The sequence below is a fragment of the Parus major genome, chromosome 1A (genome assembly GCF_001522545.3).
Source record: "Parus major isolate Abel chromosome 1A, Parus_major1.1, whole genome shotgun sequence".
Classification (NCBI taxonomy): domain Eukaryota; kingdom Metazoa; phylum Chordata; class Aves; order Passeriformes; family Paridae; genus Parus; species Parus major.
Window position 1 is genome coordinate 2,220,406 of NC_031773.1, and position 20,892 is coordinate 2,241,297.

General features: G+C 46.7%; 1 protein-coding gene across 1 annotated transcript in view; it reads left to right on the plus strand.

The window, feature by feature from the left end:
• The window catches only part of PLXNA4 (plexin A4), a 422,006-nt gene extending 401,523 nt beyond the window's left edge, over positions 1–20,483 (plus strand). Inside the window, exons 29-32 of the mRNA XM_015628532.2 lie at positions 171–340; positions 3,255–3,467; positions 14,190–14,340; positions 15,061–20,483. Coding sequence (XP_015484018.1) covers positions 171–340; positions 3,255–3,467; positions 14,190–14,340; positions 15,061–15,156 — 630 coding nt within the window. The 3' untranslated portion in view covers positions 15,157–20,483. The remainder of the gene's footprint in view (positions 1–170; positions 341–3,254; positions 3,468–14,189; positions 14,341–15,060) is intronic.
• Positions 20,484–20,892: the final 409 nt, after the last annotated feature.

The following is a 20,892-nucleotide window of genomic DNA, read 5'->3' on the forward strand; positions in this document are numbered from 1 at the left end:
TTTCCTTTCCTTTCCTTTTCCTTTTCCTTTTCCTTTTCCTTTTCCTTTCCTCTTTCCTCTTTCCCCTTTCCCCTTTCCTTTCCTCTTTACTTTCCTTTCCTCTTTCCTTTCCTCTTTCCTTTCCCCTTTCCTTCCCTTCCCTTCCCTTCCCTTCCCTTTCCTCCCACCAGGGCACCCTCCAGAAATTCGTGGACGATCTCTTTGAGACCATTTTCAGCACTGCTCACCGTGGCAGTGCCCTCCCCCTGGCCATCAAGTACATGTTTGATTTCCTGGATGAGCAGGCAGACAAGCACAACATCCACGACCCCCACGTGAGGCACACCTGGAAGAGCAACTGGTGAGTGGAGACAACCCAGCACTGGCTGCTGGGCTGGAAGGAGAGCAGAGGGAAGTGTCTTTGGGATCTGGCTGCTGGGGGAGCTGAGGAGCCCAGTGAGGAGCTCAAAGGATGAGGCTCCATCTTGCCAAGTCAATGGAGAAATCAGAAAATCCCAAAATTCAAAGGATTTTGTCAGGGATGGAGCGCTTTTGCTGAACAGGTGCCAGTTTGCCCAGTATTGCGTGGAAATGGCAGGATTTATGAAGGATTTGATGAGGAAAAATGAAGTTTTTAATTGCTGCAGTGCCCAGGATCACACAGAAATATCAAGGGAGCCATGGGAGAGTATTCACCACCACTGGCTTCATCTGCTCTGGGTGTTTCAATTCCCAGCTCTATTTGTTTGCCCACACAGAGGTGTCTCATGCCAGCTGAGAATTTTAAGATATCCAAGACATCCTCAGAGGATGTGGAGCACCCACAGGAGACTTGTACCCTCCTGGGTGGCAGCTGGAGGCCAGGAGAGCATCTCCAATGGTACAAAACATTTAAAGGTTCTGGAGCTGGATGTGAGTCTTCTCTGGAGTGAGTAACAAAGGGTGACATCAGTGACAAAGAGTGACATCAGTGCCAAAGTGCGACATCAGCCCCAGCTCCAGCTGCCAGCTCCTCCTCATCCCTGCAATGGGACAGTGGGAAAAGCCAGGATGGGTGGAGAAAAGCCTCCTCTCTGCCGAGTCTCCCCGTTGGAAAGAGCTCCCCGGGGCATGGCTCTCTCCCTTTCTCCTGTGCAAACACAGGGACTATAAAAGGAGCAGCAGAGGAGAGCCATGGGGCTCCCAGCTCATGCATTTTTGCCTTTTCCCAGCCCTGCTGTTGGCAGATCGTCACAGCGCCGGTGACATAAAAAAAGAAACCCCATGCACCAAAGAGGCTTTCAACTAATGAAACATTAGCATATTATTAACATTATCTGCGGCACTAATCTAAGGCTGATTGCAGCCACTCAGCCTAAATGAGCAGGAGGTTTATTTAAGGGGGGAGGGGGGAAGGCAGTGTGTGTGTGTGTGTTTGTGGGAAAAGGGGCAGTGTGAAGAAATCTGTTCAATCAGATCAAATTAACTCAAAGTCACATCACAGGGTTTCATTAGTACCAGCCAGGGACATCGTCCTGAATCCCCTCCTCACATCCAGGCACACAAACACACTCTGCTCCTCACCATGGCTTTGTCTGTCATCCAAACACCTGCACAAGGACTTCTGCAAGGTTCACTCTTCCACCTCATCCCCTCCCAGTGATGATTCTCCATTCCCAGCCTAAATTCCCACAACTCCATCATGTCTCATTGCCATTTTTTATTTATTCTTCCTCAAGGCCTTGGCACAGACTGTCCAGAGAAGCTGTGGCTGCCCCATCCCTGGACTGTTCAAGTCCAGGTTGGACCAACCTGGGATAGCTGGAGGTGTCCCAACATCAAGGGTGTAGAACTGGATGATCTTTAAGGTCTCTTCCCACCCAAAGCACTCTATAATTCTGTGTTTTCCAGCATCTCTTCTCCTGAACTTGGCTGACAGGATTCCCTCTGTGGGGCTTTCCTTCCATTTGCTCTGTGATTTTGTTGGCTCAGGAGAACACACAGAGGTTTAGGAAAACACGGTGTCAACCCTGTGTCAGGAAGGTTATTACCCAAAATCTATCAGGCTGGGAGAGGAATTTTTTACAGTGTTGTGAACACAGTGAGCAAATGGGAGGAACTGGGGAGTTTATCCTGAGTATCAGGAGAATTTGCTAAGCTGAAAGATGCTGAGAGTGAAGGTAAACTTCACAATCTGTGTGAGAGCGAGCCAGGAGCTGGGCTCTGTGCTCAGTGGCACATCCCAGCTCCTGGGCCACGATCACTGCAGTGCATTTGCCCTGACAGAAAGGCTTGAGGCAAAGGCTGGAGGTATCTCACACAAGGTACCTCGAGGCATCTCATACAAATGAGCTGCTCTTTGGAGAAAAAGGGGAGAAAGGGCTTTGGATTGCAATTGGAATAGCATTTCCTTGGTTAGGGCAGATATATTTTCATATCAAAGGCTGTGATACTTGTTTCCCAGTTCCTTTTTTTTTATTTTTTTATTTTTTCCTTGAGGCAACAGAGCTTTCCCTGTCATGTAGCAACTGCTTCCTGCTTGGGGCACTGGGATCATGTGCAGGCTTGGGCTGGAGCAGTGGAGAGTGACAGGACACGGTGTCCTAGCACACAGGGTGTGCCACGAGCATTCCCAGTCTCCACCTGGCAGCTCTACCTACCTTTCTTCCCATGGGATTGCTGTCAGGATTAAAAGTCACATCCTTCAGTGACAAATGCATAGAATCACAGAATGGTCTGGGTTGGAAGGGACCTTAAACTCATCCAGTGCCACCCCCTGCCATGGGCAGGGACACCTTCCACCATCCCAGGCTGCTCCAAGCCCTGTCCAAGTTCTTCTTGGACACTTCCAGGGATCCAGGGGCAGCCACAGCTTCTCTGGGCAGCCTGTTCCAATGCTTTATAACCCACACCATAATATTTTTTGTGACAGGTTCAATGCCTGTCTTCATCTGATGGAGCAACCAACAGGGTGAACTTTCTGTTTCAACACAGATTCAGAGTGTTTGTCATCACCTAAATTACAGTCCCATTAATTCACAGGCACCTTCAACAAGCCTGTATTGACTTTAAGACTCAAAAATCTGCCTTGTGAGGATAACAGGGATAAAAGGTGACATCCCTACCATCCCTAGACTTTTTAGGGGAGGAATTCATTGCACAGCAAAGTTTATCCCAGAATCTTCATATCCACACCGCGATCTCCGATTCCCAGCCGCCGTTCGCTGCTCAGATGTCACACAGCAAAGCCTGTGAGCTGTGCACTGACTGTATCCCCTCTCCCACCCCTCCTGCAGCCTCCCCTTGCGCTTCTGGGTTAACATGATCAAGAACCCGCAGTTTGTCTTCGACATCCACAAAAACAGCATCACAGACGCCTGCCTGTCCGTGGTGGCTCAGACCTTCATGGACTCCTGCTCCACCTCAGAGCACCGGCTGGGCAAAGACTCCCCCTCCAACAAGCTCCTCTACGCCAAGGACATCCCCAGCTACAAGAACTGGGTGGAAAGGTGAGTTTTAGCTATGGAATGACACCAAGTGACACAACCAGGCCCTAATTTGTGGGTGGAGGTAGGAGGCAGCATCGGACGTTGCTTTTGGAAAATGCCCCTGGGGCTTTTTTTGTCGTTGGCTTTTGCTAAGTGGAAATCTCCACCTTAACCTTTTATTCCCTCATGTCTTGCAGCAGAGATGGAAATTTGATTAATGGTGGGAGCTGAAGGTGTTTGCCATCTTTGTTTGTTTTGAGGAGAAGCTCTTGGGAAGCGGCAGAGGGAGGAAGGAAGGGGAGGTGATGTGTGTGAGCCCTGGGAAGCATACAGGCTTCTCACACAGGTCTGAGGTGGTTTGCTGCTCTCAGCACCATTGTGACAGTCCCCACCCACACTGCCTGCATCCCAAGGGATTCATAATTGTCCCCCTGCACCTTCCCTTGGAGGCTTTTCTGTGCTTTGAGTCAGATGCCACACGACTGACAGGCTGCTGACTGAAGCTCTGCAGGTATTTTCTGTCAGGTCAGAGGTCTTTCATTTTGTCCTCACTTCCAAGACCTGTGTCTGCACTTCAATCTGCTGTACCAAGGGTCAGTGTCTGGCAAAGCTGCTCCACGGAGAATACAACCAAAACATCTATTCCTCCAGCCTGCTGGGGCTTCAGTTTCTGTAGGGTTTCCCCCAGGACAAGCAAACAGCACATCCTGTTCTTCATCCAGCAGGAGCTGTGCTTTGCTTTCCAATATTCTGCACTTGCCTGGCGTTATTGACAGGTTTGGGAGCTGCACAGATGGGGACTGGCTGCTGCACTGTAAATACAAAGGCAGGTTTATCCTACAGATCATTCCTGTGCACTGCATCCAGCGTTCAGCAATGATTTTTCTGGATAACTTCCCAGGCATGGCCTAAAACTGATACCATGTCCTGCAGGTTGTACAAGGCCTCTGCTGCTGCAGACACCTCACACTGTGCTATAAATCCCTGTATTGCCATTGCTGGGGATGATTTTCTCTCATTTCGTGACAGGAGCGTGGCTGATCAAAGAGCTCTGTCCCCTGCTCGGCACGAGGCAGCGATTTTTCCAACCATTCTCCCATTGGTCTGTGATTTGTCTGGACAATTATTTTTAGATGTGGTTAAACACTTCAGCAAATGTCGTTTCTAGGCAACCTGCAAGGCTCTTATGAGCTACCTTGCTTAATTATGACCTACTTTTGGTACCGTGTCCAAGTTTCTTAGTATGTATTGAGGCTGATTGCTGGATTGACCTGGATAACGGGAAGCAAGTGTTGGAGGCTCCATTTAGAAATCAAGTTTGTACCAACAGTGACCCAAAGGTGCCATTCTCTAGTGACTTTAGCAACACTTGGTGTGGTTGGGTGGTTTGCATGGACAAATAATGCTTTCCATCTCAAACTGGTTGATTTTGTCCAGGGAGATGCTACATTTGAGTGACAAATTGAGGTATTTAAGTGGAAAATGGGATATTTCCTTGTGCAACAAACACCTTTTTTTTTTTTCCCCTCTGGATAAACAAAAGGCTGCAGTTTCCAGTTTGTTTTTTTTCCAGTATTGATTTCACTTTACAACTTTTTGGAGCTAAATCATGGTGCCCAGTGATCTTCAGCAATAGGTGCTGCATTTCCTTGGAAGTTTTCCCAAACAACTGGGTTTGCAAAAGAGGTACATAACACCTCCTGCTGCTTGTAAACAGCCCTGGATTCCTGTCCCCAGCATGTGCTGGGTTGTTATCTGCACTGATGTCTGACAACTTGAACTGAAGCCCAAGGGGAGACTGCAGGTTTTGGAATACAGTTAGAGCTTCTTCCCTGCTTTTATTTTTGTGTGTCAGTTCCACTGACTCAAGGCACTGGCACCTGGATGCTGTGGGAGATGAAAGAAAAAACCTATCAGGGATGAATAAAATATAATTTGAGTTCTACCCCAAGCTAATGAATTCCTTTTCTCCACACTGCAATTGTGCTGTGAGGGAGTTTATCCAGATCCAAAGGCTTCCAGCGCTGGTTGGAGCTATTTCTGTAGTCAGCATCAGCTGGAGATGGCATCCTTCAAGACCACTAGACTTCTTCAAAGAGTAAATCAGGAGATAAAAAGTCAGGGAGTTTAAGAAATGGTTGAGTAAATCAGAAGAACCTGAAATCAAATTAATTTATTTGACGAAGAGGAAACTCTAAGAGGGTAATTAATCAGTGGTAGTTTGTACCCAACTTGAGTCACTCTGGATTAAAACACTCTGGATTTAGACGTCTGGGAATGGAGTTGAGCTGGGTTACCCCAAGACATCCCTTTGAAACCTCTGGTTTCTTGGTGTGGAGCCTTTAGGACTCACAAACTCAGAGCATGAGAAGGAAGCAGGGATGAAAGGACTTCCCTCCAATCCTTCAAATATTTGTTTTCCACCTGGGAATGTGCATTGGAAGGGGAATAGTTACAGCTTCTGGCTTCACCAGGGGTCTACCTCCACGAGGTGGTCAACTGGAAATCTGATTCCAAAAGATTTCAACAGCAAGACTTTCAGAATCCTCACTGGTTTATTTGTTTGTTTGGCTCATGTTTAGCAGAGAATTTTCTCTTTTTTTCCTCCTGTTTTCAGTTACTTGTTTGTGATGGGTCAAGTGTTCCCTTCAGAGTTTGGGTGCATGACAATGACTAATTAAAAAATTTTAAAATTTGCCAATTTTTGCAATTTCCTGGAGACTTAATGGAAAACTATATAAGAAACTGACATCTTCCATGACATTTTGAGAGGCCGGTTGTTTTAGTGCCCATTTCTATAATTATTCAAGATAATGGATTTGCTGACAACAGCAACAAAAAAATTATTGTGCATCACTTAAATTTAGTTGAAGATGTTCCCTGCTCATTGCAGGGGGGTTGGAATAGATGACCTCCAGATGTCCCTTCCAACCCAAACTATTCTGTGATTTTATGATAGTCCTTTTATAACATTATTGGAAGCAGAGGTGGATTCTGCCCACTGAAGCAATCCAGCTGAGAAATTCTGGCTTTTGGGGAAAAACAGGTTCAGTGTTAAATGAGACACCCAGAGTTGGAAATGTGGTACAAAAGTGTCACGGTGCAGCCACATCTTGGATTTCCTGCTGCAGAGCACGAGGCCTGATGAGGCAGCACAATTAACCCAGGAAATTGGGACAGGCTATTTGGCTTTTGTTGAAGCCACGAAGAGCCAGGCTGTAGTTCTAAAACAAAGTGGAGGCTTTTCAATTATCATTATATGAGTCTACTGAAAAAAAAAAAGAAGAAGAGGGAAAGAATGGCAACGGTGGAGCAGAATCTCATCTGACTTCAGTTAGTAAAACTCCATAGGCTCTGCTGAATTTACATTAGAGCAGCTTCAGATCTGCATCTTTTCAAGTTTACTTCAAATGTCCCCTTTGAGCCTGGAAATCTGGAGAACTTGGGAGCATTTGATGCAATCCCCAAGCAATACAAAGGGGAGCCTGTTCTAATTGGGACTGTCTCATTAGCATTCAACACCACACTGAAAAATGACAAAGGGCTGTGGCTGACCTTTCATTTCTCTCCATGCTGCCAAGCTTATGATAACACTTGTTTGAACTTCATTAACACCATTTAATTGCCTGCATCACAATCAATATGATGTTTCCCTACTGAAGCCTGGCACGGAGGCAGGGATGTGGGAGACTGAAAAGGGGCAGAGCACAAAAAGCAGAAGTCAAAGAGTTTTTCCATTTCACACTGGTGCCCAAAACACCTGCAGGGGTGCAAGGAGAGGATCTGGTGCTCTTTTTTTTCCCTCATCCCTGCAGGGACTTGGTCTCCTTTTGGCTGCTTATTGTGCGTTGAAAAAAAGACCCTCAAAGAAAACTTAAAGTCAATGGAGACATCACAAGTGTTCTTAACTTGAGAGTCATCCAATGAGGACCATTCAAAACAGGCTTGCCAGGTTCAGGATCAAAAGAAGCTTAAAGTGATCTGGTATGTGGGATTCAGAATTGTAACATTTGCATTTAATTGTGTTAACCTGGGTGCAAATACTGCCCCACATAGCTGGTGCTACCCAGCTCCTGAGGCCATGGCCTCATCTACTTTATTTCTTTACAAGTACAGACACTTTTAGGATAAGGGGGAACAATTTTAAACTAGAAAAGAGACATTTAGGTGAGATGCTTGGAAGACATTCTTTATTCAGAGGGTAGGAAGACCCTGGCACAGGGGGCCCACAGAAGCTGTGGCTGCCCCTGGATCCCTGGAAGTGTCCAAGAAGAGCTTGGACAGTGCTTGGAGCAACCTGGGATAGTGGAAGGTGTCCCTGCCCATGGCAGGGATGGAATTTGATGATCTTTAAGGCCCTTTTCAGCCCAAAACATTTTTGATTTGATGATTCATTAAGCAACTGTGATTTGCATCCCATTAGCCTTCAGATGTCGAGGTCTAGATCTTGTTAGAAAGAGCTTTGAGAGCGTGTTTGGAGTACACAAAACAGCCTGTACCCATTTGGGATTTCACCTACCCCGTGTGTGAGGGGTTTCAGGGCTCTCAAGTCACTAGGAAATCTCTACCTGTGATGCCTTTTGGCTGTTTTGCAGCTAACTTTAGAAAGAAAGGAAAACTGGACCAGTTTAATGCAATAAAAAGCTGCATGTACCCTAACATTGTGAGTTATTGAGGTTTTAAGGAGAAACTCTCAGGGCTTTTAAAAAGAACATCACATGACAGGTGTAAATCCTGACTCTACTTTAAAAAACGAGTTTTCTGTGCCCTCTGTCTCTCTGCTGGAAAGAAGACTCAAGAAGTAGCATACCAAAGGTCAAGGCAGGGGGGCTGTCAGTGGAGATAATAAAAAACAGTGCTGGAAAGGGGCCTCGGGAGGTCAACCCGACCATCTCCTGCCTCAGGGCAGGATCAGCTCTGTCTAAAGCCTTCCTGACAGATGCTTGTCTACCCCATTCTTAAAGGCCTCCAACAACAGAGCCTCTGCTGTCCTCAGGCAATTCATTCCCGTGCTTCCCTGTCCTTCCCATCAGTGTTTTCCCTGCTGGGCAGCCAAAATCTCCCTGGCTGTAATTAAAGCTCAGGCATCCCCATGCAGGGGGTGCTGCTCATTCCCTGCCTCTCCGGGGCAGCTTTTGGCGTATCTGAAGACTGCTCACTTGTCTTTCTTCACTTTTCATCTCAAAAAAAATAATAAAAAATCCCAATGTTTTCTCATCACGGTAAAAAGCTGTTCTTACACAGGGCAGCTTTCAGCTGGCAAGATGAAAATGTGTCCATGTGTTGAGGGTGCAGCCCCACACATCCTCTGCTCTGAGGTGATCTCCTCTCCCAGAGGAGCTACCTGTGCACCTGCTCACCCTTCAGCCACTGAGCCAGTGCTGCCCATCAACCCTGCACTGTTTATTCTGAGGGGAGAAGCAGCAGGAAAAGCCATGAACAGGCAAAATAAAAGCGTTGCCATTTCTAGGGCTTGCACACACAGAATTGTTCCCTTCGACAGCTTGGGCTGGAAGGGACCTTGAAACTCATCTCATTCCGCCCTCTGCCATGGCAGGGACACCTTCCACTGTCCCAGGGTGCTCCAAGCCCTGTCCAGCCTGGTCTTGGACACTTCCAGGGATCCAGGAGCATCCCTGATTTCCCTGGGCAATCTATTCCAGCGCTTCCCAGGAAACTCAGACTGCATTTCTGTGTCAGTGCAAGGACTCACAGCATGTCCTTGCACTGCTTCACTGCATCCCATAAAAGAGCTGGTTGTTCCCAAGCTTTCCACCAGCTCTTCCCTGCTGGAACAGTCCCCCAGCTCCCTTTCACACACCTCTCCCTCCTCCAGTGGTCTGGATACAGCCGGCTATTGCATAACCCTAATTATGTTATTGCAGTAATTGCGTCTGCCGTCTGCAGCACATGGATTCGTTACAAGCTTTTCATATGCTAAAATGATTATTAATGAGTGCAGTCCCATCCCAGCGACAAACAACAGCCATGACAAAAAGATCTTTTGGAAGGCAATTAGCTCCATGCTAAGCTGCCTAAACCATGGGCTGTGCTGGGAAATTTCGGGCTGGGGAGGAAGCACTGGTAACGTGGTTTTTCTCTTCTCTTTTGATGAGTTAATGAGCGGCAGCAGGCACAGTCATTCTTGTGAAACAGCTCTGCTAAGGAGCCTTTCCTCATCTACCGAGGGAAAGAACATTTATCCCTGGATAAACAGAGGACAGAATGTATTCCCAGGTCACGGTGATGTATGCCCAGGTCACTGTTGTGTCGCTTTCCTCGGGAAAACAAAATGAAACAAAACAAAATGAAACCAAGCCAGGGAAAGATAAGGTTGGAAGGAACAAGAATAATTATTTGTTCAGTATAAGAGTGCCAACTGTATCCTGGTACATCCCAGATCTTTCTCCATCCATCAGTGGCAATGGGTGGTCTCCTGGGCTCTCCCTCCAGCAGGCTGGGATGCATTGCTGTGCTCGTGATACCTGTGAGGACACATCCCATGGCCTAGTCATCCTCACATCTGAGCTGGAGTGCTGGAATGATGACTTTACCCCAATTCCTCATTATTTTAATTGTTTATGAAGTCTGATGAACAAATTTCCTGTTGTCACTTCAGAGGATGGAGAGCCTTGAGGTGAGAATGGAGGCTGCTCCTGTGAATATGGGGAAACTCAGACGCATGAGGATGGATCTTTTGATATTCATCTAAGGATCTTCTGGAATCATCTGGGGAAGGATCCACTGGAGATGAGCAAAGCTGGAGTACAGAAGTAGCAGCAAATCTGCTCAGGATTCTCACTCTTGAGCTTTTGGAGGCAGGTTAAGCTAAATTTGCTGCTTTGCTTTGCTACCTTGTCTCATTCAGAGGGAATCTGGCTCAGTCTTGTGTTCTCAGCCTCTTGCTGGCTGTGGAAGTGTGAATCCAAAACCTGTCCCTGTCCCAGGTGAGACCTGGTGGCCCTGCACGGGTGTCAGAGCACCCCTGGCACTGCCCCAGTGGGACAGTGTGGGAGCTGTCAGCTGCAGGGGTGACAGGAGCAGCACAGGCAGCCTTGCAAATTCCAGCAGAGGAAATGGAAGGGTCTCTGGGGTTTGGTGACAGCTTCTCAGTGCTTTTTGCATTAGGGGTATGCAAATGGCAGAGAGGCTCTAAATACCTCTGAGGATCTGGGCTGGAATCAAAGGCAAATAAAGACTCAGCAGGGATGTTGTCATCTTGCTGCTAGGATGCTTTAATACACACATTCATCATTTCTTTAGAGAGCAGTGATGGCTTCATTAGAAACTCTTCTGCATAAATAAGTCACTGGGCCATGGCAGAATTTGGATGGAAGGATATTATGTCTTCTCACTCATCTAGATTGGGGTATTGGAACATTTGTTTCCCCTTCTTTTTATTTTATTCTTTTATTTTTCTTTTATTTTTGCCACAAAATGCCTTGTTTTAATGGGAAATGACTGTTTAGGTGTGTGATGCCAGGGAATTGAGTCTGCAGGAGACCAGGATACTTTGGTGGGTGATGGCCTGTGGCCCCAGAACACTGAGACCACATCCTGGGAGTCTGTCATGGCCAGAGCCCTGAAACTCTGATTCTTGAAACTCAGATCTGTGCATCCCATCCTGGGCTCCAGGGAACATTTCCTGCTGCTTTTCCTCGCTTGGATGAGTCATGGGAGTGTTGTGCTGCTGGGGAATGATCTCTGCAGGGCTGGAAAGGGATGGGGAGCTTTCAAACCCCTGTGAGTCACAAATTCAAGAGTCTGTTGCTACCAGGTGGAAAGGAAGCAGGACAAACTTGGAGAAGGAGTTGCTAAGTGTGTCTGTGCTCCAGTTTTTGGGAGCACCCTGTCCCTACACCCACTATCCTGCCACCACTTGGTGACAGCTCAACCAGAGAGGAAAAGGAGAATTTTAACTGCTTGTCAGAGCCAGATTGGCACCTCTGATTTCCTCCGCTGACCCCATTTATTTTTTGCTGTGATGAGCCCCCTTCTCTTCTCATTTCACCCATCTGGAGGGTGCCTATCCCACATTCATGAGGAGCTGCTCTCTTTTCAGGCACCACAAATCAATGTATTTCCTTGCTTTGCAGCCTGTTTTCCACAATTATGTGAAATGTGCACATGGATTCTTTTTTTTTCAGTGCCAAGGCACACCTTGCTTTTTGACCATAAGATTCCTTGCTTTTTGACCATAAGATTCCTTGCTTTTTGACCATAAGATTCCTTGTTTTCTCATCCATGTTATGGATGCCACCAATTCCTGATGCAGCACAGATCCCTTGTGCAGCACAGATCTGATCTTCTCCAGTAGGTGATGCCAAGACCTGTGTTTGTCTGGGAGTAGCAAAGGTCTGAGAAATATTTATTCTTCCTGCTCAGCATCTTCTCCTGGGGGCAGTTCTGCAGGACAGGGCCTCCTGGGATTTCCAGATGCTCACTTTACTCACAGACAACTGTCCAGGTCCACTCGGGGATGGAGGGTCAGGCAGAGCGTAAAGGAAAACAAACCCACACCACTTTTCACTGGAGCACTAAGAAGAAGAAACAGTTAGACCATGGTGAGACAGGAAGTTTAGACAGCTTAAGATTTAATTAATTAAGTAAATAGTTAACCTGAAAATATATATTTGCCTTTTAGAATGTATTAAACTCAACAAAAATCAGATACTGTCTGTAACCTTTTACCATCCCCATGTAAACTTCTACAGCACTCACAAGAACATGAGCTTCTTGTCCTCTTGTATGATAAGAAGAAATAACCTAAATATAAAAGGCCAAAAATGCAGAAGACCTAAATAAGTGGGGTCCTCAGACTCCTAAACTGGATAGGTAGAAGTAATCCAGTAGTTTAGACAGTTACCAAAGAACAACAGCACACATGCAAAACAAGAAAGTGAAAAGTTTAATGCAAAAAAGTTTGAGCCTTCATCCTCTACCAACCACCCTGCAGCCACCAGAGTAAACTGCACCTGCCCAGAAGAGCATAGAACTGATTAATATATGAGGCAAAAATAAGCAAAACCAAAAAATAAATATGCATAAAATAATTTGTGCAATCCTATACATATATAATGCTTTAAAAGATAAATAAAAAATGTGAGCCCAGTAATTTTTGAGCAGGTTTTCAAAAGAGCAATCTGAGCCTGCCAATAAAGCATACCTACTCTAAAACCACTACAGTTTTAGAGTCTTTCTGCAAATCAATGGGACTGAGTTAGACTAAGATTTCTGGCTGGTCCTAAGCCCAGAAGACAAAATGCCAGGACTCCAGGGAGAGAGATGTTTTTGTGCCTGCTGGAAGTTGCAGTAAAATTAATGAGATTTGCACGAGTTTTTATGGTGAAACAGAGTTTTGCTTTGGAAAATGTCAGGCAAGAAGGATCTCTGTCTCCTATGGCTCCCTCTCTCATGGATTACATCAACATGCCACCACCAAAACCAGGATATCAACAGAGAGTGACCCATTGCAGTAAATCAGGGTGGGATTGAAGGACACAAAACCAGTCTGAGCACAACTGGAGCCTCCTGGTGTGGAAGGGTTTCCCCCCATGCTCTTGCACTGCTCTGTCTTCCACAGGACACTCCAACAGCTGCCTGTCCTGCTCTGTCATGGAGTATTTTCCCACTCATCCACCTCAAGGATCCTCATCACACAGCACTTCAGTGTCCAATTTCTCCGCAGTGGCAAACAGCCTCCATCTCAGCAGGTGTCTCCACGTTGTTTACAGGACACCTGTCAGCTCTTTTGGCTCCCTGTCCCCTCTGCCTCCTAATTATAAAATTGTGGATTGCTGCAGCTACGGCTTTTTTTTTTTCTTCTTTTTTTTTTTTTTTTCCTCGTGCACAAAATGTCAAATTGCAGAAATTAAAAATGTAAATGATGGCGTCTAATTAACCAGTTGACAGCAGAGCACAGCTGCGAGTGACAGTGACTGATTACCTTCTGCAAACCTTGTCCTCCAAGACCTGCCTTACCCAGGGGAGGAAGGACATCAAAAATAGCAACTTCCTTAAAGAGACATCACTCTGCAGATGATGCTTGCTGGGCAATGGTTCTGGGGGATCCAGATCCTATGGATAACCCCCCAGTCCTCCTGAGCTCCTGAAGAATGCTGTTGACTCCTAAAAAAAAGGAAAAGCAGGTTTTTCCCAGTCAGGCTGGACTTGAAGTCTGTTGCCACAGATATCAGTCCAGCTTAAAATATGGGGCAAAAAAGGAGATGCTGAGCAGGAGAGTTGTTGGGATAGGCTGGATTGTGTGGGGAAGGTGGGTGATGTTAGCAATGGGGGCAGCTGTAGTGGTGAGAATGGTGCAAGGAAAAATACAAATATTTGGGGTTTTTCTGTGCATGGGAGTGAAGTCCTGAGCTCTCAGTGTGCAGCGAGGTCTCTCTGGGAAGGGAGGCAGGGCTGAAAACCCTTGGATGTCTGACAAAGTGATCCAGCTTCAATCCAGCTCCTACTGATGGCACAGGGAGAGTTTACAGGATACTCCCTGGGGCTTCATTCTCAGATTGGGGTGAATACAACACATGGTGCTCAGGATTAGTGCTCAGCCATTTCCACTTTGGCCTTGTCACCCTTCTTGCTGTAAAAGAAGAGCATGAGCAGGTATTTCACTGAGGAACCAGAAAAGCCCAACACTAAGTGTGATTTTTGGCTCCTTCTTGTTTATGGATTTCACTTCTTGATGTCCTGCTCCTCCCCTCAAGAAAGACCTGTGTTTGTGGCCCTCAGGTACTACTCAGACATCGGCAAGATGCCAGCAATCAGCGACCAGGACATGAACGCTTACCTGGCCGAGCAGTCCCGCATGCACATGAACGAGTTCAACACCATGAGCGCGCTCTCCGAGATCTACTCCTACGTGGGCAAGTACAGCGAGGAGGTGAGAGCCTGGGGGCACCTCTGGGGGGGCAGGGGACAGCCCACCCATGCCCAGGGTGTGTCACTGATACCTGTCTGCATCCTGGCTGGGAGGGTGAAGGATTTAAGGAATGAGAAACAAGGTTTGAGGTTTGGAAAGGCGAGGTCTGGGATTTTGGGTCTCCTCAGAAGTCATTTCTGGATCCCTGTTGTTTTTGTATCTCTTGTTCAATCTGGCTCAGCTGGATTTGAAGTAGTTGAGGTCAGATGTTAACTCACTGCAGAGGAGCATTAACTGAACTTTACACCCAAAGTGGCCAAAAGTTGCTTAAGGACTGTGCCCAATGTCATTCCAGATGCCCCTAAAGCACCCCAAAATGGTCCAGCACAGACTTTCAGGTGTCCAGCATGGTTCTATGTATTGAAGGCCATGTGAAACCCCTTAGGGCATCTCAAGTGGCATGGCCAGGTGATGGATAAAGCTCATAAATAAATAACTGATCTCCAAGATAAGAATCCATTTCATTGGTTGTGATCCAGAGGTCTGCACTGAGTCAGATCAAATCCAAACTTCCTGCCTAGTTCCCTCCTGCCTGACTGACCTGCCTTGCGTGATCTAAGCTAAGGCTGGGACCTGCTTTAGAGAAAGCTAACCCTCCTCTGCTGCTCTAAGATGCTGGGCTCAGTCATTTTGGGGAAAGAAACAGAAATTCCTATCACTTCTTCCTCTCTCCTTTTCCAGATTCTCGGAGCCCTCGATCAAGACGACCAGGCTGGGAAACAGAAACTAGCCTACAAACTTGAACAAGTCATAACCCTCATGAGCATAGACAGCTGAGAACTGTCCTGCCAGGGACACCCTGGGAGGGATAAACCAAGTCGTGCCTCACTCAAGATCATCATCTTTACCAAGTGCAAGTTTTGATGGGCTGTAAGCAGAGTCACCCGAACAGCGCTCCTCTCTCTCTCTCCCTCTCTCCCCATCTCTCTCTTTCTCTCTTTTCCTTCTCTTCCCAAATCTATGGACAAAGCGACAGAGCCCCGGGGTTCAAAGAAAAGACTGCAGAGGAATCTTGGCTCTGGGGTCGTGAAGATATTCGGATGGAGCTCTCCTTTTCACAGCTTCCCCTCTGCCTTTTGCCCTAGAGAGAAACTATTGAACACACGCAAAAACCCCTCCAACCCTCCCCCAGCATCACGTCCTCGCTCTGCAGAGGTGAAACTGGGAGGAAACTTCTGTCATGCTGCTTTAACTGCCCTCCGAGGGCTGTAGCCTCTGGAGCGGACATGGAAACGAACTCAGTATTACTCAAGTGTCCCCAAGGGGAAGGCAGCCTGCCTGCAGGGCTCCTGGAGGGCAGAGCCAATCCAGCTCCTCTCCTGCAGAGCCGCTGCAGTTGTGTCTCTTGATAGTGACCCACTGGGAGAGGAGCCTCGAGGCTCCCTGAGAAATGCCACAGCTCCGTCCAGAGCAGGACCGCTGTGGCTCATCCTGCCTGGGCAATCAGCTGCTCTCCTGGGGCAGGGAAAGGGTCAAGAGGGGACGAGGAGACCGGCGCTCCCCTGCCCACGTGTTTCATATGGTTCTTCTTATTTTTCCAAGAGCCGCGTGTCTCCCTCCGTCTTTCCCGTCGTGTCCTGTTGGTCGTAGCCCTGCAGCAAAGCGCTCTCTCTGCTCAGTGGCATCCATCCGTGGTGGTGGTTCTGCTCCTCCTGGCAGTGGACAGCACAGCATCATCCCCCTCGTTCCCACCTCGGCTTGGAAAGCAGGAGCCACAGGCCTTGGTTTGTTCCAGGCAAAGAGCTCAGCCTTGAAAGAAGAACCAGAAGGGTTTTTTTAATTTTTTTTTTTTAAGCTGTTCTTTCCATTTTGTTTCCTCGACTGGAACACAGCTGTTGTTTTCCCACAGTGGAATATCAGAGGGTTAGTGAAATGCTTGCTGTGAAGAGAGGTGGTGCACGGGGCTGATGGTAAAGCCTTCCTTCCAAGCCACTCCTATGAGGAAATGTCACCACACATTTTGGAAGGAAATCTTGGAGGAAATCCAAATGAAACACTGCAAAAAATTCTACCTAGATCCCCCCAGCCGAACTGCCTGTCTTCTGGAGGTCTCTGAACTGCTGTGAGCCCATCTGCCTTTTGGTGCCAACTCCTGTCCTTTCCTCTTCTCCACTTCTGGAACCAACAGGCCTTGCTGAAGGCACAATTGCTGCCTGGGAAGGATTTTATCTCTCTTTGCACTTCTTATCCCTTCAGGGATCACTGTTACCATGGGACAATTGTGGGAGATCACCCTCCCTGTCCCATCCTCTGCTCAGCTTCTCCAGAACATCTCAACTTGTTTCATGGCCAACCAAAGGGGAGTGAGCTCCTGCATCTCTTCTGCCTTCAGCTGTTCCATTCGCACGGCTGCCAGCCCAGATAACACCATGATTAGAGACTCCTGGGGAGTGGAGAACCTTCTTTGTACACCAGGGAGGCAAGAGCTGGGTCAGCATTCATCTCCCCAGACACGAGCAGAGCTCCCTGGCAGACAGAGGAGTGGCTGGAGAATCAGCCCACATCCACCTCACCCCATCCTCGGAGCCTCAGCCTGGATCTGCTTTGCACCTGTAGGGAGGAAGGGGTGCAGGCAGGGCGTGTAAATTGATTACAGAGCGAGTTGGTTTGGGTTTATTCCTGTCCCTTGCTATCAAACCAGAACCTCTTGGGAGTGACAGATCCTGAGCGTGTGTGAGGGGGGATTTGGTGCAAGCAGGAGTCAGTCAGCGGGAGGGTTTCCTTCAGCCAAGCAGATACACACGTAGGCGAGTCCAAAACCACTCAAAGAACAGCAGTCCAAAACTGGACGTGTCCGTGGGGAGAAAATCACCAGATTCACGTTGAAACAGCAAACTTAGGGACACGTCTTGGTTTTAAACCCCCAGACATTTCTCTCTTGATTACAATTCCGATTATTTCGTGCGTGTGCGTGTGTATCTGTGTGCGCGTGTGCGTTCCTTCCTTTTTTCTTTGGTTCTGCTTGCTTTCTGTTGGATTGCTGAGCTGATGGACTCATCATGCACCTTATGGACATCTCAGCAGTTTTAAGAGGCCTGCGCATTGGGGATGGTTTGGGTTTGGTTGGTTCTGCCATGGTTTTGTTGACCCATTTTAGTAACGTCGGCGCATGTTCCAGATCCATTGATTATGGCTGTGAAAGTGGGAAGTCCCACCAGAGCCAGTGGTAAGAAAATGACAACAAACAACACAAACACAGTATTTTTTATAAGTACGTAAATTTAAAAAAAAAAAAATAAAAAAAAGGGAAAAATTAAAAAAAAAAAAAAGGAAGAAACCAAAGGTTTTGACAAACAAAGTGCCACAAAAAGATAAATATGGACCCTATTGTCATGCCTTGTACTCACAGCTGGATGGTAGGAGTCTAAGGACAAAGAGCTGGCTTGGAGGGAAGTGGTTATGAGTGATGGGCGATCCTGCCTGGACATGCGCACATGAGAGGAAGAAGAAGCTGTTTAACAAAAAAAAAAAAAAAAAAGTATCAAAATGAACTGGGTGTGATCCTGCACTGTTACTGAAGTCAGAGGAACACCACAGGGGAAATCTGAGACTCACCCTGTTTCTTTTTGATGTTTTCAGGGCTGTGTTTTTGGTTTGTTATGGTTGTTTTCCATGGTTGGTATTTTATTTCTTCTTGCTGGTACGGAGTTTTTCATCTGTATATTATATATATATATATTTTTCGAGAAAAACTTGAACACCTCAGAGACACTGAGAATGAAACACTTAGGGGAAATGGGAAGCACCAGGAGATTGGTGTCTTCAACCTTTCCAACCTCCCATTTAGGCATTTCTGCTTTCTCTCCACCCTCTTCTTTCCCCCATGCCCAGGATTTGAAAGAAAATCTGCGTTTTGCTTCTCTTTCATCTCCTCTTTATTTTTTTTTTGTCTTTCTGTTTCTCTTTATTTTGGTGTTTGAGCTGGATTTGCTTTTTTGCTTGGAAAATGTGCCAGAATTGTGATGTAAATGCGTGGGCTTCCTCCCTTGTCCCCTTCAGTGCCCTTCCCATTTCCAACCAGTGTCCCAGAATCCCCCAGTCTATGAGAAGTCTTGGCATCTTTCTTCCCAGCCTCACCTGTTGAGCTATTTTTTAAGTGCATGTAAAATACAACTAAAAACAAAGACACAAGCAGAAGAATGAGCCCTACTACAACACGGATGTTTTCTTTTCCCTTGATTTCTTTTCCCCCACCTCCCTTTCCACACTTGACCAAAAATTCCTGATGAATAGGTAGTGTCCCACACTGTTTTTCAAGCTCCATGGAGAGAACTGGAGCCAAAGTTCCTAGAAGCCCATGGACAGGCTCCTAATATCCAGAATATTTCAGATTATAGGCTGATCTTTATGGGCGTTTCTCAAACACTGCAATCAAAAAATTAATGCTGACACCTGCAGCACCATCAGAAACAGGGGAAAGGGAACTCTTGAGGACTCTCTGAGGTTCTGTGGAGAGACTCAAGATTATTTCTTCACTGCAGGGTTTGGATTGGGGCTTTGCTGCTGGGTTAGAGGAGCAAAGGGTGGACAGCTCCTCTGCAAACACCTCATGTCCTCATGAGTGGGACTCAGCTGTCAGTGACAGGGATCTGGGACCTGATCCATCACACCGTGTGCTGGTGCAGGCTGAGCCTTCCAGTGAACACCAGTGTGGGGAAGTTTGTGTGTGTCCAGAATGAGGTGTGGAGATTGTTCACCCTCCAACAGACAGCGCAGGAGAACCATCAAGGAGAAATTCAGCCACCCGAGGTCACCTTCCTCTCCTAGTGTAGAATCATAGATTCATTTGGGTTGGAAAAGAACTCTAAAATCACAGCCTGAATGTTAAAACATGCCTCAGTCCTTCTCTTCCCACTCTTCATCCTGTCCTGAACGTATCCAAAGGTTTGGTCCAACCCAGCACACACCAACCTTGCTCCAGTAGATAAGAGGGCTGTGCCACTTTTCATCCCTGTAGTGTTACCACTGCAGTTGTTTTATCTTGAATTTTTGACACTGAAGACCATTAAATTGATTGGGTCATGAAGAAGATTTACCTGCAGAATTTCATTTGGTAACTGCTTTGATTAAAAAGTGATTACCAAAGTTTCCCAATCTTGTGCATTCACTTACAGGAAAATGTTTGCCAAAGCAAACCAGATAGGTGTCATTATTTTTAATAATGCTGTCGAAAACTGATAGATCAAATTTGAAGAGCCCAGTCAGTGGTCAGCTTTGCTGTTGAAGCCTTCCCCTCTGAGTTTCCTGGGATGCCTGTGAGGTAAAAGTCCAAGCACATAACAGCCAATATGAGGACAATTGTTCAGAACTAAGTCAAAACATGAAATGTAGATCTGTCCTTCCCCAAGGCTTTAGTGAAGTGCTTTGGGAACAGACACTGCTATGTGGGAGACTCTTCCAAAGGAAGATTGGAAACAGGAATGACTTAGTCCCAGAGCTCTGCTAAGTGGGACCTACGTTTGTGTCTGCACAAAGGACACTCAGAATCACGGAATCACAGAACGATTTGGGTTGGAAGGGACCTTAAAGATCATCTCTTTCCAACCCCTTGTCGTGGGCAGGGACACCTCCCACTACCCCAGGGTGCTCCAAGCCCTGTCCATCCTGGCCTTGGACACTTCCAGGGATCCAGGGCAGCCACAGCTTCTCTGGGTGACCACACAGCATCAGAGATTCCAGGACAATTTGCTCTGTACATTTGATAAGTAGTGAGAGTTGTCCTCCAGGGCAGGTGGAGGTTTTGGGATGTCCTAACTCTTGCCATCCAAACCTGGTGTGCTGTGGAGCAAGAAATTGTTGAAACACGTGAACCTCAAGATCACAGTGTGAACTTCAACCTCCTGCCCATTCCCAGCCTGAATTTTCCTGCTTTGCATCTGGCACAGCTCCCATTTCAGGGTAGTGTTTGGTCCATGGACTCCTGCAGTTTTCCCTAACCTCTGTGACTGTGCAGTGCCCCTTTCTCCAAAAAAAATCGTGTTGTCTTACTGGGAGTGACTATTTTGTGGAGAATGCTTTGAAAACAGAGCTTGTCAACAGTGTTTATTTGGGATGGCTCAGTTCTCTACACTTGGAGAAGCACCCAAAGGGACACAGGCTAACAGCAAAAAAAAATTAAGAATTGTAGAAAGATGTCAAAAAAAGTAAAAAAAACAAACAAAACAAACAGAATTTACACTTGGAATAATAAACCCACCAAAAACCCCACTGAAGTTATAAAGCTGCTTAGTCTAATCAACCTGTCACGTGTTTGATTTCTGTCGTTATTGTTGTTTGTTCATTGTTTGGTTGGTTTTGTTTGGTTGGTTTTTTGGTTTTATTTTTTAATCTTCTGTTCTAAAAATGGAGAGTTTACCTCAAGAAATTCTTTCTGCTTGGAAACAGATCACCTCAAAGACGCTCGCAGCAGAGAGCAGTGTGCAGGGAAGCTCAGTAAAGCAAACCTGGGTGTGGAAAACAGAGGGAAAACCAGGACATTCAGGCTCTTTTCAGCATTCCTTTCTCTTACTGGTG